At 44.1% G+C, this 27,906-nt stretch overlaps 2 protein-coding genes across 2 annotated transcripts in view; one reads left to right on the plus strand and one right to left on the minus strand.

Moving 5' to 3' along the window:
* Positions 1-1,930: 1,930 nt before the first annotated feature.
* DUS2 (dihydrouridine synthase 2) overlaps positions 1,931-27,906 on the plus strand; it is a 39,240-nt gene continuing 13,264 nt past the window's right edge. Inside the window, 7 exon segments of the mRNA XM_033129129.1 lie at positions 1,931-2,716; positions 8,201-8,343; positions 17,635-17,680; positions 20,377-20,468; positions 21,283-21,326; positions 22,516-22,576; positions 25,834-25,881. Coding sequence (XP_032985020.1) covers positions 2,065-2,716; positions 8,201-8,343; positions 17,635-17,680; positions 20,377-20,468; positions 21,283-21,326; positions 22,516-22,576; positions 25,834-25,881 — 1,086 coding nt within the window. The 5' untranslated portion in view covers positions 1,931-2,064.
* LOC117035272 (protein POLR1D-like) lies at positions 5,615-6,070 on the minus strand. Its single transcript, XM_033129128.1, has one exon. It carries the CDS (start codon positions 5,981-5,983, stop codon positions 5,615-5,617), a length of 369 nt encoding a protein of 122 aa, XP_032985019.1. The 5' UTR covers positions 5,984-6,070.

Genomic DNA, 27,906 nt, shown 5'->3' on the forward strand with positions numbered 1-27,906 from the left:
ACAGAACAGTCAAGGAAAACAGAGATGTAGTTATTCTATGCATTTGAGAAAAGCTAACATGGTGAAGAATACAACCCTTGGTGCAGACAGACCAGATTCTGTACTTACTGTGTGATTCTGAGCAAGTTCTTTTATCCTTCGGAGCCTCAGTTTCTTCATATGGAAAAGAGCTATGATTTTACATTTAGTACAATATTCTCTTTTGGCAAAGGTTGCCCTGACCCCTTTGTTCTCGGCAACTTTATCTTCTTCAGTGTGCAAGTATTTTTAAGTTGTTTTTATGGAGTATTCTATTTGACTCTCAATTATTCATTATTTTAGGCCAAGATTATGTAATGTTGCAGACACTGGAACCTAGGCGATAGAGAGAAGACGCTATATGCATCTGGGAAAGAAGGCAGAGACTGGAAAACCAGCCAATACTTCTGTCAGTCTGCCTTTTATTCTTCTGCCAGTATTTCCCAGAGTGATTTCACCAAGAGTGCCCAAGCTTGCCCTGGGCATTGTTGGTTGGTGAAGAAAATTTCTCTACCTCTAGTCACATCCCCTTTTCCATCTCATGAGGGTGCTTAATTGATGTTTTAGGGGCAGGAAATAAAATCTAAATGTTTACAAATTGAAACGTCAATTGAAAGAGCCTTTGTCCTACGTGTGGTAGCTGGGAGTGTGAGATTTCTCAGAATCCAATGAGTTCTGCCCCATTAGTAACTATTGTTAGCGGAGACCTATAAAAACATTTGTTAGAAATCATGACATAATACAAAGTCAAAATCTACTTTATTTTTCACAAGTGATGAGAAAGACTACAGAGTCATGCTCAGTAGCTCATCCTCCAATTCTGGACACCAGCTTCCCAGACGTTCAGGGAAGTGACTGGGCAGAGTGTCCTACTGACAAGTGTGCTCATCCACCCAGCACACAGGCAAAAATCCATTAGGGCACATTTAAGCCAGCTGGGACACAGGCTCTCTCACTGAGGACTCTAGTCCTGGAAGGCTTCTCTTCCGGCGAGCTGCCAGCTCAATCTTCTGAACCAGGGTCACATCCCAGGGATGAGTAACAAAACTGATGACAGTGCCTGGCACCTTACTCCCCACACGGCCCACCCTCCCTGCTCTGTGGATGTAATCTTGTAGGGTGAGGGGGAAATCATAATTGACAACTAGCTCCACATTGGTACTGTCCAGACCCCGAGAGGCTATGTCTGTGCAGAGAAGTATGTCTCGGGAGCCCTTCTGGAAGGACTGGAAGATACCTGCCCTCATTGAGGCTGGCATTTGTCCCTGCAGCCTTAGGTGCTGGATTTTGTGGTCATCCAGAATATATCCTAGCCAGTTCACAGTGCTGGAGCTATTACAGAACACCAGAACAGTTCCTGAGGGGCCAGTCCTATGTGCTCTGTCATGCTGCTTGAGGATCTGCATCAACTCAGCCACCTTCTCTGCTCCCTTCAGCTTCATAAATGTCTGTTTGACATGAGGCATGATACAGTGGAGCTTGGAGCTGGTGATGGTGGTTAGAGAGTCTGAGCTGGCGACTTTACTCAGCAGCTGGCCTACACCTTCGGGAAATGTGGCCCCCACCAGCACCAACTGAGCTTTGGGATTGAAGGGGTCTTTTAAGTCATCTGGGCCTTCTGCTATATGGCTCTTCTCCAAGATGTAGTCCACGAATTCCAGGAAACTTTCATCTAACAGTGTGTCTGCCTCATCCAACACCAAGTAGGACAGCTGCTCCAGGCTGACCAGTTGACGTTTCAGGGCTTTCCACAGAGCCCCCGGAGTAGCCACTAGAACGTCTGCTGGAGGTTGTTTGGACAGTTGCAGCCTGATCCTACTCATGCCATGGCCTCCCCCTAACTTCCGCACCTGGAATCCCAAGGAGAAGCCTAAGGGCTGGGCCACGGCCTGCACCTGTTCAGCTAATTCTCGCGAAGGCACAAGGACCAGGCCTCGGGGAGCAGGGATAGTGAAGGAGTCCAGGTTTGGCCGGCCTAAGAGCCGTTGAAGCAGAGGTAGTAGGTAGCTGAGGGTCTTGCCACTGCCTGTTTCCGCGGCGCAAAGGATGTGGCGGCCGCGAAGTAGTGGTGGGATGGTACTCGACTGCACGGTGGTAGGTCGAACGACTTCGGGAGCAACCTCCTGTAGTGCTCGCAGCACGGGGGACTCCAGACCCAGATCGGCAAAGCTGCTCTCGGACGAGAGGTTCCGTAGCGCTGGCGCCTTGTGTTGTGCGCGCTCGATGGAGAAGTGGTCCCAGCGGGCACGCCGATTCTTCCAGCCCCGCGAAGCGAGTGGCGCGCTCTCCCAACGAGCCAGCGTGAGGCGCGCCGGCTGGTTAAACTCCGGCCGCCGCGCGGAGATCAGCAGCCGGCCAGGTCGCACCAGCACCGGCGGCGGGGGGCTCCGCCGCCCGCTATGCCGTTGTTCCTGCCGCCGCAGTAGAGTCCGTGGGATGCGCACCACGGGCAGGGGCTCGTCGGGACCGCCAACTGCCAGGTCCCGTCGAGGCGACAGAAGCAAACGAACCGTGAGTAATGAAAGCCGCGGCGGCAGTGCTAGAGCCATATTCTCCTGCGTGCCTGGGCGCACGGCACTGACGTCACGGGCGCGCCAAGGCCTTGCAGACGGTGGCTGGCGCGGCTCAGTAGGGAACACACGCGGAATTGGCGAACCGTGAGGAAGGTGGGATATCTGTAGAGTTTAGCAGCGGCGAGGTCTGTAGGTCCGACTAGGGGTTGGCGACAACCAGACCCGGGCCATCCTTGGGGAAGGTCGCGCAAAGGAGGCAGGACCGGGGTCTGGCGGTACGCGGCGACGGGGCCCTGGCCTTAGGGACCAGGAGGGCGGAGGGCTTCTGGCCATTGGGTGTCGCATCCCTGCGATTCTCCTTTGTCGCCCTCACCGCCCCTGTGATGGCTTGTCCAGTGCTGGTCTCCCTCTGTAAACTCCGAGGGTCCGGCGATGTTTTCCCAGATGTGTACCCCGCGCAAAGTCTGGTAATAAATGTTTATTGAGAGTGAATGAATGACCAGGCCTGGTGGCCGAGATAAGCAAGGGCCAGATGTTGTAGATCTAGGCTCACCCATCCCACCCCTCACCCCCACCCAGCTGAGATCTCAGAGGGCAAGCTGGTAGCCTTCGCTTATTCTCTCTGAAGATCTTCAAGCTTTGTTTCAAGTGGACTCATCTCCTCATGCACTTTTCCTTTTCAGCTGAGGTTCACTCTCCACTCCATTGTCACTCGACCCAACTTCTCATCCAGAACCCACCACTTTGCTCGCCTCCACTGGCTTCCCAGTCAGATACCTAAATTACTTGAATAGTGAGGAGGGCCTTGCTACCCTACGGAGTGATCAGGTATGTGGCTTGTCTCATATAGCCCTGGTCAGGAAGAATATTGTACTTGAATTCAGAGGTTCAGGTTGCAAAAACCCCTACACTATTCATACTTCCTGAACAGATCTGGAAAGTGAGTGTCAGATCGTTTCTGTGGTTCCCAGTGCCTGGGGCCAGAGACAAAGTACATGCAGATTAACCATCTGGGAGGTTCGTAACATACGGAGAAAGTGTTTTAGTTTTATCAAATACCATTAAAAAGAACTTTTAAAATTTCAGATACCATTTTGATACATGAGTAGACTTTCTGAGGAGTTACCTGTTAAACCAGCAGAGGAGAGAGTTTTGAGTAATGACAGTGAACAGGCATTCATTTGGACCCCACCTTCCACCCTGGGACATTTGACAATGGCTGGAGACATTTTTAGTTGTCACATCTAGGCAGGTGCTACTGGCATCTAGTGGGTAGAGGCCAGGGATGCTGTTTGTTAAACATCGTACAATGCACAGGGTGGCACCCCACAAAAAAGAATTATCTGGCCCAAAATGTCAATAGTTTGCTGTTGAGAAACCCTGGATAGAGGATGAGGACTGAAGGGAGGCTGAGGTTACTACATGTACTCTCACTTGAGATAGGCTCGTTTACAAAACTCTTGTTCTAGCCCTGCCCCATTCCCAGAATCTGTCAGGCACACTGATACCATGCTTGTCATGCCCTTGGGATCAGGAACCTTGGGGACCCCTGAGAATCATATACATAGGAAAGAGTGATTCAAGAAGGTACAGCTGCAGAACAGAAGTTTAGGGAGAACAAAACTGTCCTTATGTATTTGGGGAATGTGCCAGATGGAAAAGAGAAGGCAGAACTGGGAAAATTTAAAAGCCTGATAATGAGAGCAATTAACATTGACTAAGTCCTTAACTGTGTGCCAAGAATCATTGTGCATCGTGGCATTTACTCTTCACAGTATCCCACCTGACATAGATTCTGGTGGAGCCTCATATTCTAGAAGGAGAAGCTGGGCCTTGACTAGGTTAATTAATCCCAGTCTGGGGCAGAGTTGGGATTCCAATGCAGGTTTGTCTGACTCCAGAGTTCAGAATCTTAACAATGATATGCTATGTCACTTCTTCTTAAAAATATAATGGATCATTTTAGTTTTTCCCTTACGCATGTTTTGAGTGGGAAATAGGATAATTCTCTAAGTAGTTAACCCTAATTGACTTGCATTTTCACTCTAACTTTGTATTTTAAAGAAATTGCTTTTTAAGCGAGGTCACAGTCTCTGGGAAAATTTACATGGAGGGAACTAGTCAAGTTTTTTCCATTCATTGCTCTCCCTGAATAGTGTATATTCAATCTGAAAGCCTTATAATTAATGAGATGTTATTATTTTTTTTGCCTTGTAAACACATTTATATTTAAAATTAAGATTTCTGAAACAATTATACTAAGAGTGGTATTATAGGTCTTTAGCTAAATAAGACATAGCATTAAAATAATTATGTTCATTTTAATTTTGGGGGGTTCTTTTAAAAGCACCACTTAAAACTTACATAGTCAAAAAAAATTAAGTATAGAAAAATTGTTCTAACTGAGGAATACGTCTGAGATTGCACAAGGAACAACAGAATCATTTTCAACCTCTGTGCATTGACACACAGCACTAAATTTTGAGAATTTTGAGCCATTTTGAGAATTTCCCATATTGTTCACTGAAAGGAAAACAAAGGCAGAGTTATGAAAGAGAGTTCCTTGGTAGATTTCTAGCCCTTGGAAGGCTACAACTTTTCTGAAATATGATTACTGGCCAGGCGATTTCTAAATTTTAAGTTTGTCACCCAAAAAGGTAAAGTATAGGATTTATAAGTATTTCATTTTTGGAGAAATTTTGAGAAATGACAACATGTGCAGCACATAAAAAAAATTGCAACTAGTTTTTACAATCTCTGAAAACCTTTACATTCTAGATGTATTTTGAAACCAACTTCTAAACAAGACAGAACAGAAACAATACATATGTATACCACTGCTGAAGTAGCTTAAAGCTGCCAACACATCTTCAGAGCAAGTCTCTCTATACTAATTTCCCTGGAGAGTTTCTAGGTCATTTTCTGCGTGTTTTACAACAAAGGACCTTGCATAAAAAAATCACTCTTAGATGTTTGCTCTGCCAACTCAAGGCCTGTCCCTGATAACCCTTTCTGCAGAGCCCCAGTCCCAGAAATAACAGCACTCGTGGCTGGGGACAGTCTTGCTCACTCTCTGTCCTGCCTCATCGCTTGTTTGACCGCTTTTCATACTTGTCCTGGCTGCTCCGCTCCCTCAGTGGAGAATGACGGGCTGTGACTCGGGCTCGGAAGCTGTGTTTGTAAGGGTGGGCTCTGTGCTTCTTCCGGTTTTCTTCTTTCTGGTTCTGGCTTTCCTCAGGTTCCTTATCGCCCTCTTTTTGTTCAGGGTCTTGCTCTTTATGGGAGGGCAGTGTGTTCTTAATTGTGTTAATTAGAAATCTTTTATTTGTGCCAGCGAGAGGACACTTCATCCAACCCATAGCTCCCATTGTTTCTGCTCTCGTTTTCCCACATTTTGCCTCTTTAAGCAGTTCATCTATTGCTTTCCTTTCCAGTTCCTGGTCCTTCTCCATCTCTGGGGCAGCTTCCGGGATCCTCAGGTGGTGCTGGCGGACGAGAGGCTCTGCCCCATACCGCGAAACGTGCGAGTGAAGCAGGAAGGAAGGCTAATGGGATGTTATATCCACCTAATTGAAGTTAAGGTTACTGAGAAAAAAATTGGGAGTAATCAGAATGTCACAGAGGAAGGCGGCTGGTTAGCTCAGTTGGTTAGAGCGTGGTGTTCTTAACAACAAGGTTGCAGGTTCGATCCCCACATGGGCCCCTGTGAGCTGCACCCTCCACAACTAGATTGCAACAATAATTGACTTGGAACTGATGGGTCCTGGAAAAACACACTTAAATAAATAAAAATTTAAAAAAATGTCACAGAGGAGACCAGCTCTTAAAAGAATAATATAAGAGATTAATAGTGTGCAACTAAAATGGTGACCTGGGTGTGACCTCAGGGAAGGATGAGTGGTTGTGACAGTCACTGGGAAAGGGTGGGGGTTGCCTAGCTTCCCTGAGAGGAGCCTTCTGGGAGGCAGGGCCTGTCAGGCACTGCTGTCAGTGTGTCAGAGGGAGTTCCCAATACAAGCACCCTATAAGAGGGTGTCCTCCCAGCCACCACACAGGTGTGCAGTCACACTTGATGAAGCAGCTGCTAAGGGCCAGGTATTGGGCTTAGCGTTACAAACCTGGTGGTGAACTAAGCAACCATGTTCTTATCCTTGTGGAATTTGTAGTCCTGGTGGTCTAGAGTAGAAGAAACTGGGGGTTGAAGAAGAGACCACACGGGTAAGTGTGGATACATGGATTGTAACTGAGTTTATAGGAAACACAAGGTCTTTCCCTGGTCACAGAGCATGTGACTAGGAATCTGAAGTTAGCTTGTCCTGTAGGGAAGCATATACAAAGAGGGGGCATTCAAGGTCAAGAAGATCTTAGGAAGAGCATTCCAGACAGAGGGAACTGCAAGTGTGGGGCCCTAGGGCAGCAGAGAGCTTGGTGTGGGAGACTTTAAAAGAAGGTCAGGGTGGCCAGAGCAGAGAGTGAGGGGGAGAGAAGCTCAAGGTAAGGCTGGTGAGGTGGGCAGGGACAGGTCATGCAGGGCTTCATGGGCCATTAGAAGAGTTTGGGATTTATCCTGAACTCAGAGGGAAGCCACTGAAGGGTATAAAGAGGGGTGTGACATTGTCAAAATTGCCTTTTAAGATGCCATTCTGGGGGCAGCCAGATGGCTCAGTTGGTTAGAGCGCAAGCTCTTAACAACAAGGTTCCTGGTTCAATTCCTGCATGGGATGGTGGGCTGTGCACCCTGCAACTAAAGATTGAAAATGTCAACTGGACTTGGAGCTGAGCTGCACCCTCCACAACTAGATTGAAGGACAACGACTTGGAGCTGATGGGCCCTGGAGAAACGCACTGTTACCCAATAATGAGAAAAAGAGATGCCATTCTGGCTATTGTGAAGAAAATGGATAGGAGGCAAGAGTAGATTTGGGAAACCCATTAGGAAACCCATTAGGAGGCTGGCTTGGTGTGCAATGATGGCAATGGAATGGAGCAAAGCAGATGGATGGGAATTATATTTTGAAGGTTACTTCAACAGGAATTAGTCATGGATTGGATGCGGGGGATTGGTTCCAGGACCCTCCCCACCTGCATACCAAAATCTGCTGATACTCAAGTCCCTTATGTAAAATGATGTAGTATTTATATGTAACCTATATTTTCATATAGGCTATAGCAGGGCATGTCTACACATCATTCATGTAGATTTAGTGTAGGGCTCATTATGTGGCAAATTCAAGTTTTGCTTTTGAGAACTTTCTGGGATTTTTTTTCTGAATATTTTTGATCCGCAGTTGGTTTAATCCATAGATGTGAAACCCATGGATATGGAGGGCCTACTGTACCAATTTTCCAACATACCATCTAATTTATGTATTTGTTAGGCTTATTGTGTTTTGTATTGTGTTAGGCTTATTGTGTTCCCCAACTAGAAGGAAAGCTCTACCAGAGCAGGAATTTGTCTCTAATGTATCCCAAAAGACTAGGACAGTAACTCACAGACTAGGCACTTAGTAAATATTTGTTGGATGAATGAATGAGCATGTGTTATTTTTATGATCAGAGGTAAGGAAAACAAGGTGCTATGTGTTGGGAGGAGGAATGAAAGCCTGTTGTGGGTAATGGAAGAGATTTTCTCCACTTGAGTTTCTGACTCTTGTTGTCCCTTTCTTCAGGCTGTAGCAGAAGAGGAATGATTGTGAACAGCCTCTCACTGTGCTACCACAACAAACTCATCTTAGCCCCTATGGTTCGGGTTGGGACTCTTCCAATGCGTCTGCTGGCCCTGGACTATGGAGCGGACATTGTATACTGTGAGGTAAGGGGCTTCTGATTTTCCTGGAAAGCTTTCCTGTAAGCACGGTCTCCCCATCTGTGGGTGGAAGTGGTCAGGAGTGGAGGAGTGGCAGAAAGGGCACTGGCTTCACAGGTGCTCACGGAAGGCAGCAGGAGACAAAGACGCATGACACTTAGGAGTTCTGTGAGCCCAGCTGAGGGCCAGGAGCCGGGGTAGTGTGGAGGCATTGTGGGATACCTGGGCCAGGTGGCTAGATGAGCCTTGTGTCAGGTCACTGCCCTGGCCTTTATAGGATTTAATACGCATTCAGCACAGGAGTGAATGAACTCAAAGTTAGGAAGAGAAGGAAGCGGACCAAATTCAGGCCGGGGAAGCTGGATGAGTTTGATTTGGGGAGTCATGGGATTTTTCTGGTGGCAGTGGCAGTAGCTAGTGGGCCAGTTATTTGCTGACTGCTCTGGAGACTATTAGAACTTCAGACCCAGATTTAGAAAGCATGTACAAGGAAAAAGAGAATTACAGGAGTAGCTGATACTAGATAGTAGCTGATACTAGATAGGAGTAGCTGATTACTAGATAGTGAGGGAGTGTGACCAATGGTTCTCAATAGGGCATGTATCAGAATTACCTGGATAGCGTCCCCTCAACCCCCCATCTTGATATGTCCTCCTATTGGGTGTGAGAAGTTTAAGAAAAGCTACCCAAGTGCTTTTGATATTCATCTTTAAAAGCCACTGGGAGTGGGGTGGGGACTGTGGCTCTAGAGGGCAATACAAGGAATCCTTATGATGAAACTATTCTATGTCTTAACCTGTATCAACGTCAATATCCTTGTTGTGACAATTGTACTATAGTTTTGTACGACGTTACCACTGGAGGAAATTGGGCAAAGCATACATAGACTCTCACATTCTTACAACTGCTCATGAACCTCTAAATATCTCAAAATAAAAAGTTTAGTTAAAAAGAAAGGCATTGGTGCAGAGAGAAGGAAGGGCTAAAGAGGGGATTTGGAGAGAATATACCCTTATGCACTGGATGTGTGTTCATGTGGGGGGATAGCAATTAATGATAGAAAAGTAAAAGAGTGAGAGGAATAGGCAAATTAACAAGAGTGTCAGGGAAGGCAAAAGTCAAGTCTATCAACTATGTCAGATGATGCAGAGAAATCCAATTGCAAAAAGACCAAGAAGGCATTTGATTTGAAAATTAGGTGATTTGAAGACGGTTGTGAAACATAGACCTCAACACTTACAGGGTTAATGCGTTGAGGACTGAGCAGCAAATGAGGAAATAGAAGTCGGGTTGTGACTATCCCCACAGGTGTTCAAGAGGTGAAGGCAGATATCTGAAAACTGGGTGGATGGGAATCATGTTTTTTTTGTTTTGCTTTTTTTTGTGTGTTTTTTTTTTAGGTGATTTGTATGTTTATAGCATAAGAGGAAGGAGTTAGCAGTGAGGGCAGGCATGGAGATTTGGGGGATGGGTAGGCCCAGGTCTTGGAGAGGACAGGATTCTTGAGGAGAGGGTGGGGCCTGCCTTCCTCCAAAACAGCTGAAGGGTTTTTCCTGAGAGACCTGTTTTATGTAGAAAGCCACTCCTCCGTTGGAAATGAGGGTGGCAGGAGTGGGGTAGGGACTTGAGGAAAGACAGTGAAGGTGTTTCGGTTCTGTTCCCCTAGGGAAGGGTTTGCCTTTCTGGGGAGGAGAGCTGAGAAGCCTAGCAGGGGGATGCCCATGGCTGGTGATTGGCATGCCCGTATCTAAGCAAGGCAGGGAGGGGCAGAGGCATCCAAGGTGCTGGCAAGGTGAAATGGGAGGGGGGGAGCATGTGTTGTCCAAAGGTGGGAGTCAGAAAGGGAGGTCCCAGAGTCCAGGGTCACAGAGGCCCAAGACTTGACTCTTAAGTGGTTCGTCGATGTGGAGGCAAGGAGGTCCAAGAAATGTGAGCTGGACTGTTAGGGTACATCCAGAAGCCTTCCACGTTGCCAGTGTGTGCCCAGGGCAGGGAAGAACCTGTTCCCAGAGGCCAGTCCCAGGGGAATGTGGTAGCACACCGAGCATTATTCATCTGCTCACTCATCCTTGAGCCACCACTCAGGCCCTTGGTGGTCAGCCATGGATTAGGTAAAACCTTTCCTGGTTAGCACCCTCTTTGCCCTCCAGAAAAGCCTCTTGGGTTTGGAAGGGGATTGTGGGGAGGGACTGTAAAGAATCATGGATTCAGAGCCTGAGGATTAGGGACCAAAAAGACCAAATCCCAGAAATGTAGATAGCTGTTAACTTTCTTTGCTTGTGATAACCCCCCTCCTACCTACCCCCAGGATGATACCAGAGGGACATGCTATCTCTTCATCCACTTAGTCCATATTTACCAGGAAGGTCCTGCAGAATGACTCAGGCTCCGGGGGAAGCCCCCTGCTTCTTCCTTGCTGCCCCAACTCTATCTCTGTCCTGCTGTACCCTTCCCGTGATCACTTCAAGGCCCAGGGTATATGGTGTCCCTCTCCTTTCTGCCTGTGCTTTGCATACAGTCTCCATCGATTATTTGCAGGCAGGTAGGCTGACTGGCAGGCTGGCTGCCTGGCCACCCTCTGGCGGGAGTAGGTGGCTGGGCCCTAAGTACTGGACAAGGCACAGTGTGGTGCCTGGTGCCCCCTGGTGTGTCCAGAGGGGCTCTGCAAGCCAGCGTTATTGTGTTAGCTGCCTTGATGGTCTTAACTGGGCTGGCAGGAGATGGCTGGTTGGTAGGATTAGATAGTCAAATGACCCCACCCACCTCACAGGACAGACCATAGGTCCTAGGTGTGCCAGGCATGCAGGCACCTTTTTAAAAGCCCTGCAAAGCCCTCAGCAGCTGGAGGTGAAGAAAGCATGAACCAGCAAAAGTCAGGGAGGCAGTAGTCTGATCCCCTTCCAAAGTCTGCCCTATTGACAGGAGTTTTCCAGGAGTTCCTCACATGTCACGTTTCTATTCCTTTTTATAAGAACAATGAGTGGCCCAGGCTGTGAGGGGACACTATACCTTTTAATAAGCAGGATCAAGGGAGAAGTCACTGTTCTTAAGAGGCCCAGATTACCAGAATGAGGACTTACAATTTTTTCTTTTATTGTGGTAAAAAACACATAACATAAAGTTTAGCATGTTAGCTAATTTTAAGTGTACAGTTCAGCAGTGTTAAGTACATTCACATTGTTGTAAAATAGATATCCAGAATTTTTTCATCCTGCAAACTATACCAAACAACTTTCCACTCCCCCTTCCTCCCACCCCTGGTAACCACCGTTCTACTTTCTGTTTCTGTGCATTTGATTCCTTTAGTACCTCATATAAATGGAAATATGCAATATTTGTCTTTTTGTGACTGGCTGTTTCCTTAGCATAATGTCCTTAAGGTTTATCCATGTTGTAGCATGTGACAGGATTTCCTTCCATTTTTAGGCTGAATAATATTCTATCATATGTATATGCTACACTTTGTTTATCTGTTCATCTGTTCTTGGACCTTTGGATTGCTTCCCCCTCCTAGTGATTGTGAATAGTGCTGCTGTGAACATGGGTGTACAAATATCTCTTCGAGACCCCATTTTCAATTCTTTCGGATATATACCCAGAAGTGGGATTGCTAGATCATATGGTAATTCTATTTTTAATTTTTAAAGGAACGCTATATTGTTTTACAAATCCCATAACAGTGCACAATTTCTCCACATTTTGCTAACACTCATTTTTTTTTTTTTTTTGATAGTGGCCGTCCTAATGGGTGTGAGATGATGGTTCGTAGTGGTTTTGATTTACATTTATCTGATGATTAGTGACGTTGAGCATATTTCCGTATGCTTGTTGTCCATTGGTATATCACCTTGGGAGAAATTTCTGTTCAACTCCTTTGCCCAGGATGGGTAATTATTATTATTATTTTTTTAAAGATTTTTATTGGGGAAGGGGAACACGACTTTTATTGGGGAACAGTGTATATTTCCAGGACTTTTTCCAAGTCAAGTTGTTGTCCTTTCAGTCTTAGTTGTGGAGGGCGCAGCTCATCTCTAGGTCCAGTTACCATTAGTTGCAGGGGGCACAGCCCACCATCCCCTGTGGGATTCAAACCGGCCACCTTTTTGTTGAGAGGACACGCTCCAACCAACTGAGCCATCCTGGAGCTCAGCGGCAACTCAGCTCAAGGTGCCGTGTTCAATCTTAGTCGCAGTGGGCAGAGCCCACCATCCCTTGCGGGAGTCCAGGAACGGAACTGGCAACCTTGTGGTTGACAGCCCACTGGCCCATGTGGGAATTGAACTGGCAGCCTTCGGAGTTGGGAGCACGGAGCTCTAACTGCCTGAGCCACGGGGCTGGCCTAATTTTTTTTTTTTATACTTAAAAGAAAAATTCAAATTTATAGAAAAGTTGCCCGACTAGACAAATAACATCCATAAGAACATCCATATACCCTTTACCTAGATTAACTGTCAATATTTTGCTTGATTTGTTTTATGACTTGTGCTCTCTCTCTCTCTTTCTCTTTCTGTTTTTTTTCCTTAACTATTTAAGAGTTTCATACCCTATGATGTCTTCTCAAATACTTCATTGATATTTCCTAAGAATAAGGTCATTCTCCTACACAACTATTATACCGGCCTCATCTTTAGTGAATTTAACATTGATACAATATTTTTTTCTAATCTACCTAATCCATGTTTCGGTTGTCAGTTGGCCCAATGTTGTTCACATAAACATTTTTAAACATCTTTATTGAGTTCACATACCATATAATTCACCAATTTAAAGTGTACAATTCAATGGCTTTTACTATAGTTATAGAGTTGTGCATCCATCACGACAATACATTTTTGAATACTTTCATCACACCAAAAAGAAACCTATCCATTAGCAATCACTCCCCAATTTCCTTCTCCCCAGTCCCTGGTAAGCACGAATCTACTTTCTGTCTTTATAGATTTGCCTATTTTAGAAATTTCCTATAAATAGAATCATACGATATGAGGCCTTTTGTATCTGGTTTCTTAGCATGTTTTCAAAGTTCATCCCTGTCATAGCATGTATCAGTACTTCATCCCTTATAATGGCTGAATAATGGTCCATTGTTTGTATATACCACATTTTGTTTATCCATTCATCAGTTGATGGGCATTTGGATTATTTCTACCACTTGGCTATTGTGAGCAATGTTGCTATGAATATTCATGTATAAGTTTTTGTGTAGACATGTGTTTCATTTCTCTTGGGTATATACCTAGGAGTGGAATTGCTGGATCTTGTGGTAACTCTATGATTAATCATTTGAGGAACTGCCAGACTATTTTCCAAAGCAGCTGTACCATTTTACATTCCCACCAGTGGTGTCTGAAGGTTCCATTTTCTCCACGTCCTTGGTAACACTTGTTATTACTTACCTTTTTGATTATAGTCATCCTCGTGGGTGTGGAGTGGTATCTCATTGTGATTTTGATTTGCATTTCCCTAAGATGAATGATGTTGAGCATCTTTTCCTGTGTTATTGGCCATTTCTACATCATCTTTGGAGAAATGTTTATTCAAATCCTATGCCCATTTTTTAAATTGGGGTATTTGTCTTTTTATTCTAAGAGTTCTAAGAAATCTTTATATATTCTGCATACTAGACCTTTATCAGATATGTTTTGCAAATATTGTCTCCCATTCTGTGGGTTGTCTTTTCACTTTATTGACAGTATCCTTTGATGCAGAAAGTTTTTAATTTTGATGAAGTCCAATTTATTTGTTTGTTTTGTTGTTTGTGCTTTTGGTCTCACCTCTAAGAAACTATTGCCTAATCCAAGTTCACAAAGATTTATACTTCTATTTTCTTTTGTGAGTTATATAGTTTTACTCTTACAGTTAGGTCTTTGATACCTTTTGAGTTAATTTTTGTACATGATGTGAGGTAGGGGTTGAATTTTTTTTTTTTTTTTTTGCATGTGGATATCCAATTGTCTCAGCACCATATGTTAAAAAAGACTGTTCTTTCTCCAATAAATTGTCTTGGTGCCCTTGTCAAAACTCAATTGATCATTGATGTTTTGGTTCATGTCTGGATTCTCAATTCTTTTCCATTGGTCTATATGTCTGTCTTTATGTCAGTACCACACAATCTTGATTATTGTAACTTGGTAGTATGTTTTGAGATTAGGAAGTGTGAATCCTCCAGCTTTGTTCTTCTGCTTCAAGATTGTTTTGGCAAATCTGGCTTCCTCGTATTTCCATATGAATTTGAGGATTGGCTTGTCAATTTCTGCAAAAACTCCCCCCCCAAAAACGCAGGTAGGAGTTTTATAAGGTTTGTGTTGAATCTATAAATCAGTTTGAGGAGTATTTCCATCTTAGCAATATTAACTATTTAAATACATGAACTTGACATGCGTTCCATTTAGTTAGGTCTTCTGTGATTTCTTTCAACACCACTTTACAGTTTTCGTTGTACAAGTCTTTTACCTCCTTGGTTTCTGACCTCGGGTTTCTCATGAGTTAATCTTTTTGAGGATCCTTTGCACATGGTACGTTGCTACGTCCTTGCTGCTGTCAAGATTCTTTTTCTGTGACTTTCAACAGTTTGATTATGATGTGTCTAGGTGTGACTCTCTTGCAGTTTTCTGCTTGAAGTTTGTTGAACTTCTTGGCTATATAGATTAATGTGGTGGTTTTTTTTTTAAATCAAATTTAGGAAATTTTGTGCCATTATTTCTTCAAATATTCTTTTTATCCCTTTGGGACTATCATTATTCATTTTGTCAGGGACCTTTTTTTTTTTTTAGAGGGGAATTCAGTTTCTCCATCTGGGTATGTTTGTTTTTCTGAAATCAAGGATATACCAAAGATCCTTTAACCAAACTAGAGACTAAATGAGTACCTGCATATGCCAGAGGTAGGGGTAGAAAGGTGGCATGGAGAGAGACTGGTGATAAACTGTTATGATCAGCTCAGACAGAGAAAGGAAGCCAAGTGGAATGGAGGAGATGAAGGTAACAGGACATATTTAAGATACAGGAAGTAACTCATGACAGATAAGGAAAAATAAGCTCATACGTGATAAGGCACTTTAGAATTAAATGCCATTCAGAAAACTGGATAGACATATGAAGAAAAAATGACTTATAAATGGCCTTATTTTTAAATTAAAAAGCTAAATTAGTTTTAAAAAGAAGAAACAATTAAAATTATATTCTTAACTACCTATGTAATGCAGATACATTTAGGAACTGCAAGGCATTGTGGCAAAGTTGGGATGGTCTCTTCTCTAAAAATAAAATGTTATGTTTGATAAAAATTAAGGAAATGATATTGATATAGGAAAAATACTTATGATAATTGAGACGGAAAAATTCGGTATCCAATTTGACAATGAATAGGTGTGTTTTTTTTTGGTACAACTTGTATAGATGTAAAAGGCAGTTTGCTATGAAGATGCATGGATGATGAACTCTATCACATGGAAAAACAATGTTTATTTTCAGTAATTAAGGAAATACAGTGGAAAAACAAAACTATGAGGTTTCATTCTATGCCTAGAGCAAACTACAATGAATAGAATTGATAAACAATAGTGTCGAGGATGTATGGGTGAGTAGTCACACTTGTGGTTTTATTGGTGACAGTTCAAATTAATTCCTCCACTTGAACAGTTGAACATCTGCGACGTGAGTATTGAAGCAGGCTTCAGCAGATGTGTAGTGAGCACTTGCAAAGTGATCGATGCTAGTGATTCAAATATGAATCAGACAGTGTCTAGGCCCCAAAAGCTCTTTGGTGTAGTGGGGAGACAGAGAAGAAAATAAGATTTCAGTGGCTACTTTGCCTCAGCTCCTCCTCTGTGGGCTCTGGCTACCTGGCCTGGGTCGTCAAAGTCCACCTTTGTGTGGACACAGGACCCTCCTCAAGGGGTTCATGGTCTAATGGTAAGAGCATGACAGGTGCATCTGCAACGAGCATACGAAGAAGTGGTAAGGGCTGTAAAATTGGATGTGGCAGGGGCTTTTGGGAATCCCAAGGAGGACAGATGGCAGGGCTGGGGCCCCAGCAAGGCTTGCCTTGCTTTGCCCTGCTTGTTCCTGGCCAAAGCTTAGCCTAGCAGCAGAGTTTCTTTTTATAAGCACAGCCACTCAATACTACCCACTTGGCCACTTGCCTTCTTGCCTACCCCTGCAACTGCGATCACTGGTTACAGGGGCTCTGTCTATCCTTTGGGACACCACACTGATTCTTGGGGCTTGGATGCCAATTGTGTATCCAGACTGCTTGGTGGTGGTGATTTGTTTGTTCAGGCCTGATGGGCATTAGATACTTGATGAACTGAATGCAACATGGAGAGAAGAGCCACAGAAACACCCAGAGCAGGTAGTAACCTGGATGGTGGATGTGCTGGGGGGAGCCCCATAGATGCCATAGGGGCCTTTTGGCCTCTTGAGCCCTACATGCTCCCATGAAGGACAAAGGCCAGCATGCCCACCTGGCTAGGGTTATGACTTGCTGAGGCTCATACGATGCCAGTATAGGGATGAGTACCAGGGATGAGAGTTTTTTCATATCTTCTTCTAGACCCCTAAAACCCCTGGGCATGAGCTTCTGGGCAGTGTGACAAGTGCCTGGCTGTTCTGATTTGTCTTCCATATCTGTTGAAATGATCACTGAACAAAGCAGAACAGTCTGCCAACAAGAAGTAGAGAATCTCAATCCTTCAGGAGACATGATCTTGCCCTTCTTTTTTATGATCCTGACTTTGAAGAAACCCCTTTTTCCTTTCTTTTGTGAGTTTGAATATCTCCAGAGCCGAGGATCTCATTCCTTTCACTTCCACACAGCATGACCCATGTTGGATAGGGTTTTTAGACTTTTCTTTCCTGTGTCGATCTCAAATTTTCCTCCCTGTGCTTCTATTCACTGGTCCCACTTTATTCCTTGGACATTTCCTGGGATGAGGCGGGAGGTTCTTTGAGGAGACAGACTGGAGCTGAGACTAGTAGGTGAGGAAAGTGTCCAGGTGTGCACTTCTGGGCTGTTATCTTCTCTTTATCTCCCTGAGTGGTTCACCCTTTCTAGGCCCCAAACATCTCCAAAGTCCTTGGGAAGAACAGCTGATGGAGGGTAGCTCACTCAGGCCCCTGCTTGCCATGTTTGGGCAGGGAGGACAGCATTACATGTCTCAAAAACTATGATTTATTGTTGGAACTAGGGTGACGGGCCAAGCGGCCCCCACCAGGTACAGTGAAGGTATCCCCCCCCAGCCCTGTGCCCAGGACCTACATGTCCTGTACTGACAAGTGCTCTCTGATTCCTCTGCAGGAGCTGATTGACCTCAAGATGCTTCAGTGCAAGAGAGTTGTCAATGGTGAGTGCAGCTCTGGTCCCAGGATTGTGCGTGTGCCGGTCTGTACTACCATTGCCCTTGCCTGGGGTGACAGTGTCCTTCCAGGGTTCTTCTAGCCTGGCTATGTCATTTGCGGATCATGTGTTCCCTTGAGAACGATCACTGCTCTCCAGGGACCCTGACAAGAGCCAGATGTGAAACAGGCAAAGAATGTCTTCCACCCATAGGCTTGCTGGCTTAGAAATCGCCAGGTTTCATAGTACAGGAAGAACCCTGGAAGCCTTGGGGTCAGGATGGCTTTGGTGCTGGTTCTGGCTCTGCCATTCGCTGGCTGTGTGACCTTGGGCAAGTCAAATGACCTCTCTGCCTCAGTTTCTTTATCTGTAAAATGAAAATCATATTTCCTGTTTTACTTAAATCATAGGTTTGGAGTGAGGATCAAATAAGATAAGGTACATGTAAGTACTTTGCAAATGGAAGTGGTTGTGCTGAATTGTGGTTTTGCTTATATTTTATTGATGAGGCTGATTCTGCTTTGATTAGAGTTGTGGTATTTGAGGTTTTTGAAATGTATACATGTTTGTGAAACCTTTATAAGTTCACTAGAAGTTATGACTCAATTTTGTCTTTAATTGTTTTAGATTTATATTGTCTTTGTTGTGAAAAATTCAATATTACAGCCCTATATAACCGAGCGAATGAAAATCCCCCATAATCCCTTACCTAAAGAGATAATCACAAAGAGGAATAATGTATATATTTTTAACACATTTAGTAAAGCGTGTGTATAAAAATAGAACGTGTTTATATATCTTCCTTCCTGCCCCCATGCGATCAAGCTACACTTGTTTTGCCACTTTTCTACTAGGACATTTTCCCACGTCATTACTTACAGACCACTATGTCAGAATTGATTTCACCAGTGCTTTAATATGTGTTTTAGTATTTTGCTATTATAAACAGAGCTGTAGAATAAACACACACTGTTTCGTGGTTCTTCTGAGACTTCTTACTGCCAGTCATGAGCTGTCTCTGCTGTTGGAGATTGCTTCGATTATCTCTTCCAACACGTCACTGCCTTTGCCCCAACTTTTAAATCTTCTAGTCTGTTCAGGGCTGGGATGATAATAATAGCTTCTATTTATGGAAGCGCTTTACTTGTAATAAAGATCTCATTTATTTCTCAAAAGAAATGCGTGAGGTAAACATATTTTCCCATCTGCCACGTTGGATCTCTTTCACGTGCTAGTCATCTTTGAAAACTAATAATGGTCGTACCTATTGTAGAGTTTTGTTATGAAGAACATATGAGATTCTTGCTATTTGCAATTGTTAGATTCTATAAAATTGCTGTGAACACCAAATTAGTGAATACTGAACTATTGCTCCTAGAGGGAATAAAGACATACCTTGTTTTATTGCCTTTTGCAGATAATGTGTTTTTTGTAAATTGAAGGTTTGTGGCAACCCTGGTCAAGCAAGTCTATTGGTGCTGTTTTTCCAGGCTCAGATGATGGTTAGCATTGTTTTAGCAACAAGTATTTTTTAATTAAGGTGTCTACATTGTTTTTTCATACACAATGCTATCGTGCACTTAATAGACTATAGTGTAAACATAACTTTTATATACGCTGGAAAACCAAAAAATTTGTTTGACTCACGTTATTGTGATACTTACTTTTTTTGGTGGTTTGGAACCAAACCTGCAATATCTCTGAGATCTGCCTGTATAGGTTTAGGATCCTTCAAACCTCTGATTTGCATTTTCATTAACAGATCAATACATAATCTTGTTATATATGTGTTTCTGTTTAAATATGTGTAATTTAATATATTCTGTTGATTCGTTAACACTGAACTCACAACCAAGAGCACTATAATTTCATGTCTGAACAAAGCTTGTCTAACACATGTATTTTCTCCTTCAGACACATCACAGCCTTCCTGTGCTTAGGAACACTAGACACCACTTCTCTGGGCTTGGGGCTATTTAAACCAATGAGATTACCAACAAAAAGCACAAAAATGCAAAACTGTGGCATTAAGTATACCCCCATAAGGACACTTGTTTACAGTATGCGAGCTGAAACAAGAAGGCAGAGTGTTTTCTTGTTTGACCTCAGCTGGGAACGTGGTCATCGGGTGACTGAAATTTTCTGTAGTTTTACGCATGCTCCAGAATGACAACGAAAACACCATGAGTATTGATTCTAGGGTTATAAATAAAATTTAGTGAGCAGGCAAGTTTGCAGATACATGAGGAGGCAAATCATGAGCATGGACTGTAAATCTCTGCTCCCAGAACCTGGCACATGATAAGTCATTAAGAAATGTCACCTTTGCTGAACTTCAGAGTGACATCTGGGAAAAACCTGTCAAAATCTGAAGCACAAAATTCTCTACGTGCACACTTGTTTCAGTGTTTTAAAAATTGCGATATGTAACACCCATACACAGAAAGTACATAAAACACAAACATGCAGTTTAACAAATAACTGAGACAAACAACCATCTAATAAACCATCACCCAGGTCAGGAAATAGACTGTCACCAGCCCCGCAGAAGTCTTCCTTCCATGTGCACACTGATTTAAGAATAGTGTGCTTCTCGCGTTCCCTCTTTAAGGTGATACTTTTGCTGTGTTTTCTTGCAGGGATTAGGCTAGGTTGAACTTGCTTCTTCAGTGGGTGGGCCTGCGTGTTTGTGTTTTTTTGCAGAGGTGCTCAGCACAGTGGATTTTGTCGCCCCCGATGACCGCGTTGTCTTCCGCACCTGCAAAAGAGAACAGAGCAGGGTCGTCTTCCAGATGGTACGCGATCGCAGGGCTCACCTGTCGCCCAGATTTACCATCTCATGCCCTGTATCCGGCCATTGTTGAATGCCTGGGCTTCAGTGCACAGCGGTGGCTTCCTGAACACTCTGCTTTAACGTTTTTCAAACATCTACTCATGAGTGATTACACTTTCGGAGATAGTTTATGGAAATTAAGCTCTACCAGTCTCCAGTCTCCAGTCTCCAGTTACATGTCTCCAGTCTCAAGTTTAATTTCTTGAATTATAGGAATTATCTGTTTGGTGTGACCTATATAGTTTTAATCTCTAGCATTAGTTATTCAGATTATGGTCTTTGTTTTTGTGTAGTCTGTATGTATTTCCCATAGAAAGAAATTAGGTTTCCTCAAGAGTAGTTAAGATTTATGTTAGGGTTGTCATGACTCTGTATTTACTTCTCTTACTTTGGGCATTTCTTGGTGCTTTTTCAGAAATAGCTCCTGAATGTTTAGGTTTTTAAAAAATTCATAACAATGAGTAGACATATGCTAAAGCAAATGTAGCAACATGTTAATTATAGAATCCAAGTGGTGGGTATATGAATGTTCACTATAAAAAACTTTTAAAAAATTTTGTATATTTGAAAGTAATCGTATCACTGATGACATTTTCTAGGCCCTCTGGGTCCACTTTTGGCCTCTGACAGTGAGCTAGTCTAGTGGGCTGGCTGTTGAAGAGACACCAGCTGGACTCCACTCGCTGATGTGTGGTTGTGCATGGTATGCCTGGTGTGTTTGTCTGTGCCTGTGTAACTGTGTTGGAGGTGGTTGATGCAGCCTCTTGTGTTCCCAGGGGACTTCAGACGCAGAGCGAGCCCTCGCTGTGGCCAGACTTGTGTAAGTCCTTCTCTCTTTGGAACTGTCTTTGCCTCTCCTCTGGGCTGTGAGGCTTTATTGTTCCCGGTGACCTTGGAAGTGACTACCCTTCTGCCTCCTGGTCCACTACCTTCTGTTTTCAGGTTCAGAGTGTCTGGTTTCCTTCTCTGTTTGTGGTGTCTGAGGGCTGTCCTGGGACTCGTGTACCTATTGTGCCCAAATCCCAGATAACTTCTGTGTGGGCGCCTGTTTTTCAGGGTTTATTCATGAGACTCCCTTTCCAGGGACTCTTATGACTATAAGCCCTGAGGATTTAAATCTCCCAAAGTGCTTCCTAAATGAACGAAGGCAGGAGAGTACTATGGTTAAGGAGTTGGGCTTTGGAGTTAGACGGACCTGGGCTTTGGAGTTAGACGGACCTGGGTTGGAATTCTGGCTTTGTTACTTGCTAACTGTGTGACCTTAGGTAAGTGACTTATCCTCACTGAGAACTTAGTTTCCTCATCTACAAAATGAGACCAATAGTACTACCTACTACTGGCATTATAGGGAAAGGTAAATGAAATAATGCATGTAAATATCTTTGCGGTGTATGGCACATGGTGTGCGCTTAGTCGGCGTTAGTTGTTACTAATTGCAGTAAGGGTGAGAAGGAATTCACCGTAGTTGCTGCTGCTCACAGCCTGTTAACTATGTCCATACCAGAAGATGAGGTAAGGTTCCTTTCGACGTGTGAGAACTGTTTGGAGTAAGCCAACTGGGCAGTCCTGCCAACCAAGACAGTACTGTAACTTCTACCAGATCGAGTGCTCTAGGCAAGGGCTCTTATGCTCATGTCAGTCTTGTGCATTGACAGTGGAGTAGCCACGGCTTTCACTACCCCAGTCAGAACTGGAACTCTGGGATCGAGTTCAGTGTGGCTGTCGCTTGGTACTTGAGTTATCTGATCGAACTCCAAACGAGGAAAGCCCTCTACAACTAGCCCTCTGTAGATGTGTGAGCACATTATGCTCTTCCTCCGAGCTCTGCTCAAGGGGGGCAGTCACACATTTTAGAGACAGTTTGTTTTTCAGCTTCTGACACAGAGGTTTGGTGTATTTCAGGGCTAGGGACATGGTGTGGGGTTCATGTGCACAGACCCATGCCTTTGACTCTACCTTCTTTCCTCGAGTTGAATATGTACTACCTTTTCTACTTTATGTTTTTTCAGAGAAAATGATGTGGCTGGTATTGATGTCAACATGGGCTGTCCGAAAGAGTATTCCACCAAGGTAAACTGAGTTCTTTATACTCTTCACAAAGGTAGGGTGCAGATTAAAGAGGACTAGTGAGACATGACACCTACATACAGTACCTGACTCTGCACTACATCTTACAGTAGGTACAGGAAACGCTCAAGAGGATAGTATTAGATCAATTGGCAAACTTGGAATATGGACCATGGTAGATTCACTAAAAATACTGTACCAATGTCAATTTATAAAGTTGACAGCTCTTCTGTGGTTTTGTAAGAATATCCCTATGAGAAATACACACCAAAATATTTAGGGGTCAAGGACTATCATATACATAACTTTACCCTCAAATGGTTCAGGGGAAATTTTTTATACACCACATATACATATATACACACATAAACACACACATATGTACACAGAGAGCCCTTATGCCCAAGTAATAAAACAAATGATATAAATGTTAAAAGAAAAAATAATGTGAACAGGGCTTGCTTTGTCATTTCATGAATAAAACCAAGACATACATTTTTTAAAAAAATAGAGGGTTCAATACATGTGTCCCTATTGTCATATCAGAAGATCAGAACAGAGTACTAGGATAGCTCAGAAAGGAGCAGAAACGCAACCCTTAAACTTGGGATCTTATAGGGAAATGTGGTCCTTGATGAGGAGGTTTGGGACTCTGCAGGCAGAAGGAGTGGTGCAAGCAGGAGCCTGGAGGTCAACATGAGCTAGATCAGAGAACCTTGATTTAATCGGACGGTTGGAGAATGGGAGATAAAGAGGAAGCAGAAGAGCACAGGATCAAAAATCTTGGTTTGGACCAGAGTAGCTGGACTTGGACTTTTGGTATCTCTGGCATTTTTTGAACAGAAAAGGCATGTGATCAGAAACTTAAGTTTCCTTCCCCAGGGGAAACCAGTGTTACTAGTTTCTTGTGTGACTTTCCAAATATATTCTGTGAGTAGAAATACTTAGAAATACTAATTTGGGAGCTATGTGTCTTACGGATTCAAATGGAAAGAGGCTAGAGGTGGGGACGTAGATATAGGAGATGAGTGTTCTGGGTCCACAAGAGAGACCAGGGATGGAGAGAGGAGAAGTCCAACTGCAACAGAATTGGACAGGACTTGGCTGCCAAATGATTGGACGGGGTGTGGGGAAGTGGGATGAGTGGCGGGGGGTAGAGGGAGGAAAGATTTGCAGTCAGGAGGATGGTTGGTCTTCAACGTCATTGGGGCTGCTAGAGGAAAATCATGTTTGGAGCAGATAACAAAGACAGCGGGGAGCGTGTGAGGCACCAGAGGGGCTGTCCCTGGGGACCTTATTGCGGGGTAGGCGGTCAGGGTCTGGAGTGTAGACACAGCCCACTGCCCAGAGCCAACCATTCTGCTGTCAGGAGTTGCGTGGTCTGGGGACCTTTGCTTTAGGCCAGGAGGCTGAAGACTGCCTGGGCGAAAGGCTCTTGGGATGCTTGAAACCCAGATGGCTTTGTAGACAGCTGCTTCAATGAATTACGGAGGTTTGAAATCAACTTTGATGGATTGAAAACTTCAGACTCTGTTTTGCTGTCTTCAAATTACTTCTTTGTGCTCCTGAGTTATATAAGGAGCAGAGTTGAAATTATTGGAATAATCTCCCTGAGATCGTGGAGTGAAAAAAGCAAGGAGCAGAATTGTCGTGGTGTACCACCATTTATATATGGGGGATGGGGAAGGAATATTTATATATATTTATTTTTCTCTTCATAGAATATATTTGGAAAGACACATAAGAAACTAATAACATTGGTTTCTCCGGGGAAGGAAACTAAATTTTTATTTGGTTTTGCACAGGGATTAAATTCCCATTACAGTGGTGCTACTCAAAATAATTAACAACTGGCACGGCACTGGCACTGACCAGTGAGAACAGATACCTAGCAATATGCCATACCAGTATATACCACCTGCTATCCACTCTCTTCTCATGGTTCAAAAATTGAAACCATATAAAAAGTACAAATTGAGATGTTTTCCATTCCTCAGTGAGGGAGAGTTCTTACTTTTCACCCTTTCGAACCTTTAAAAATTTTAATGTGTTACCTATTCCAAAAAGCAAATAAGTAAGTTAAATAGGAAGGAAGGAAGGAAATACCAATGGAGAAAGCCATTGTTGTGGAAGGGACAGTGCATTTTAGAATCTGATTCCACAAGGAAGGACCAGATTGTGTGTGATCGGAAAGACAGGTGGAGCCAGAGGGTGTGGCCAGGGCTTCCTTAAAACCTCTAAGGATTGTCTCTGTGGCCAAGGGAGGCCAGGGCTCGTACTCTTCTGCCTTTCCCATTTTTCTCTGACATGCAGGCTGGCCAAGTCTGTGATGGGTCAGTGTTCTCTATGACTCTAATCTGTCCTCCTTTAAAACATGAAACTAAACTGTAATCACTGAACGTAACCCGTCTAAGCACAGACTGTGAGCTTTCATTAGCAGGGAGTCTGTATACTGACAGCACATATTTATTGGATTTGTTTTTCTTCCCTTTACCTCATTCTTAATTGGTTCAGATTTTCAACATCCCCTCCTCCCCCCGCCATTAAAGTAATTCACACCAGTTTCCGGAACATAGATTATATAGATGAAAAGTACAAAAAAGAGCAGGAAAGTCACCAGTAATCCCACCATCAAGAGACAACCAGTGCTGTTAATGTCAAGCTGCCCGTGGCTCCATGGGTTGTTGGTTTCCATTAGCTGGGGCTTTTGTTAGGGTTCGATATTGTTCTGGGTGCTCAGGACTGGGCCATTGTTACTGGCAGGGGAGAAGGGCCTGGACAAGGTTTGCAGGTTGCATGTCTCTGAGTGGCTTTGCTGGTTGTGGTGGTGGTACCAAAGCAAGTGATGGTAGGATAGGAAGAAGATGCATTTGCTCTCATTTCAAAGGAAGACTGATTCATTGTTTTTTTTTTGAGGGTTTGGCAAATGGTGGGGTTTAGTTTATTAAGACTGCCCTGGGTAGAATGGGCAGTTCTGAAAAAATGATTTCTGTAGAACCCACTTCTAGATAGATTTGTGGCTTTTGCTAAGGGGATCAGAGTGATGGCTATTAGAATGCATCAGACTCTGATCCCTGATATTGTAGGCACAGATACTGCTGCTTTCCTACTTGCTTACCATAGAAGTGCTGATTGCCAGTGGACCTTGGTCCCTTGGAGGCAAGTGCTGGGGTGCTGCCGGGTTGCACCATGTTGCTGTACCACGGGGAGGGGCCACCCTCCTCCAGCTATAAGAAGCCCCTCTGTGTGCTTTTCCTTAGGGAGGAATGGGAGCTGCTCTGCTATCAGATCCTGACAAGATTGAGAAGGTAAGTCCTGCGTGAGTGAAAGCAGAGATGCTTAGACATGAACTAGAGTTACCTGGAACTTCTCCTACCCCTTCCCCCCAGATTTAATGAATCATTCACTCCACCTGGGGTCTGGAAAGTTTTTTAAAGGCTTCCTAGTGATTTTGATGGGTATCCAGGTTCAGAAACCCCTGAGCCAGCCTATAACAGCATGGAAGTCCCTTCAAAAGCCTAGGGCTAGGGACATGTCAACTGAGAGCCGGGGGTGCCTGAGGACTCATTTAGAGTCTCCTCTGTATTGCCTTTCCCCCTTCTGAGAAGATTATGAGGGCATAGGCCAGACTACCTGTGGGTTGTGGGCAGGCTCAGTGGCTTTGGTTGTGGGTGGGGGAGGATTGGTATCTCCCAGGGGGCTTGAGGAGTGCAGCAGGGGTCCCCTGCATACTGAAAGAGTCCATTACCAGCCTTTGAGAGTAGGTCAGGCCTGGGTCATCTGAGGGAAGCTGAAATTAGTCTTCTCTGGTCCACTTCCCTCAGTGATTCTAGTGGCTACGTTTATGAGGCCCTTGGACCAGGTTGGCGTTTGCCACCCAGTCTTGTGAGCTGTCCAGGCATGTGGGTGTGACATTTTCTTCTGCACCATATACACCTTTGACTTTCCTCTCTCAGTTCATCAGCTTTCTCTTTGCTGCTCCTCTAAGCTCCTTTGACTTCCCTTTCATTCTCCATCCCTACTTCCCTGTCTGGGCTTTAAGCTTCCTAGTGCCTCCCACGGGCGACTTGGGATAAGGCACCACCAACAAGAGCTGTCACTATTTGTTCTGGCTGCTGTGTCAGCAGCTCAACCCTGTGTATTCCTCCAGCCCCACTTTCTTTGGGATATAGGAAGGCTAGCATGTGTATGGGCTAGGTGCCTTCTCCTTTTCCCCATGTGCAAATTGGTGCAATGGGCCTATAATGTATTCTTACTGTTTGTAATTTTCTTTCCAAAGTATATTCCAGCATTTATGCCATTTGTTCCCCAAACTTCTTGAAGCAGAGCAGGCATTTATCTCCATTTGATTAAGAATAATAAAACTAAAGCACAAAGAGAGAAAAATAATTTGCTCAAGATCATGTAGTGAATAAGTAGCAGGCAGGCTGAGTTTAGAGCCATGGTCTTGTGACCTCTACCCCAGCATTAGTGCCCCTTTGCTGTCATCCCAGGTTAAAGGTGCCCAGTGGAGTTTGTAAGTGTCTAGTCACAGGTCAGTAGACACCTGCATTTAGGAGCCTCCAGTCAGACATCTCTGTGCAGGATGGAGTGGATGTGGGCAACTGTGATGTCAAACTCATCGCCTTTCTTAGGGGAGGGTCCCTGAAGGGCGTGTTTGTTTCACAACATGTGCACACAGGCATTTTGGTCATACTCTAGCCTTCAGGCTTCTCCCACTCATGCTGTTGGCTCTGTCCTCTCCACTGCCCCTCTTTGGGTACATTTCACGTGTGAGGCAGCAGAGTTACACCCCACCTTAGAAGCTCAGTTGATTCTGCTCCTCTGTTTGGTGGGGTAGTCTGATGGGCCACGGCAGACTAGTGGAAGGGTTTGCCTCATGAGGGGAGGTTCCAGACTTCCCCAGTAAAGCCAGATGGGCTGGAGTAGATTTAGGCTCAAACTGTGCTGGCAAATTGGGCGACCTGGGTGAGAGACAGCTTTGTGGGTCCTTCTAGGCTTGATGTTTTAGGTCCATAGTCCCATCTGTGGGAGCATCTCAGGACCACTGGTAGAAATTTTTTCACAATAAGGATGCTTTGAAGTGATGAAAAATTTTGGAAATAGTGGTGATGATTATACAACATTGTCAATTAATGTCACTGAATCATACACTTAAAAATGGTTAAAATGTACAGTTTTTATGTTATATATATTTTACCACTCACACACAAATTATGCTATCTGTTGAGAATTCTGTCTTTCCTCGGGGTGGATAGGGGCAGGGTAGGATATCAGTCTTTTTTTTTTTTAAAGATTTTATTGGGGAAGGGGAACAGGACTTTATTGGGGAA

Source organism: Rhinolophus ferrumequinum, chromosome 15 (assembly GCF_004115265.2).
Source record: "Rhinolophus ferrumequinum isolate MPI-CBG mRhiFer1 chromosome 15, mRhiFer1_v1.p, whole genome shotgun sequence".
Taxonomy (NCBI): domain Eukaryota; kingdom Metazoa; phylum Chordata; class Mammalia; order Chiroptera; family Rhinolophidae; genus Rhinolophus; species Rhinolophus ferrumequinum.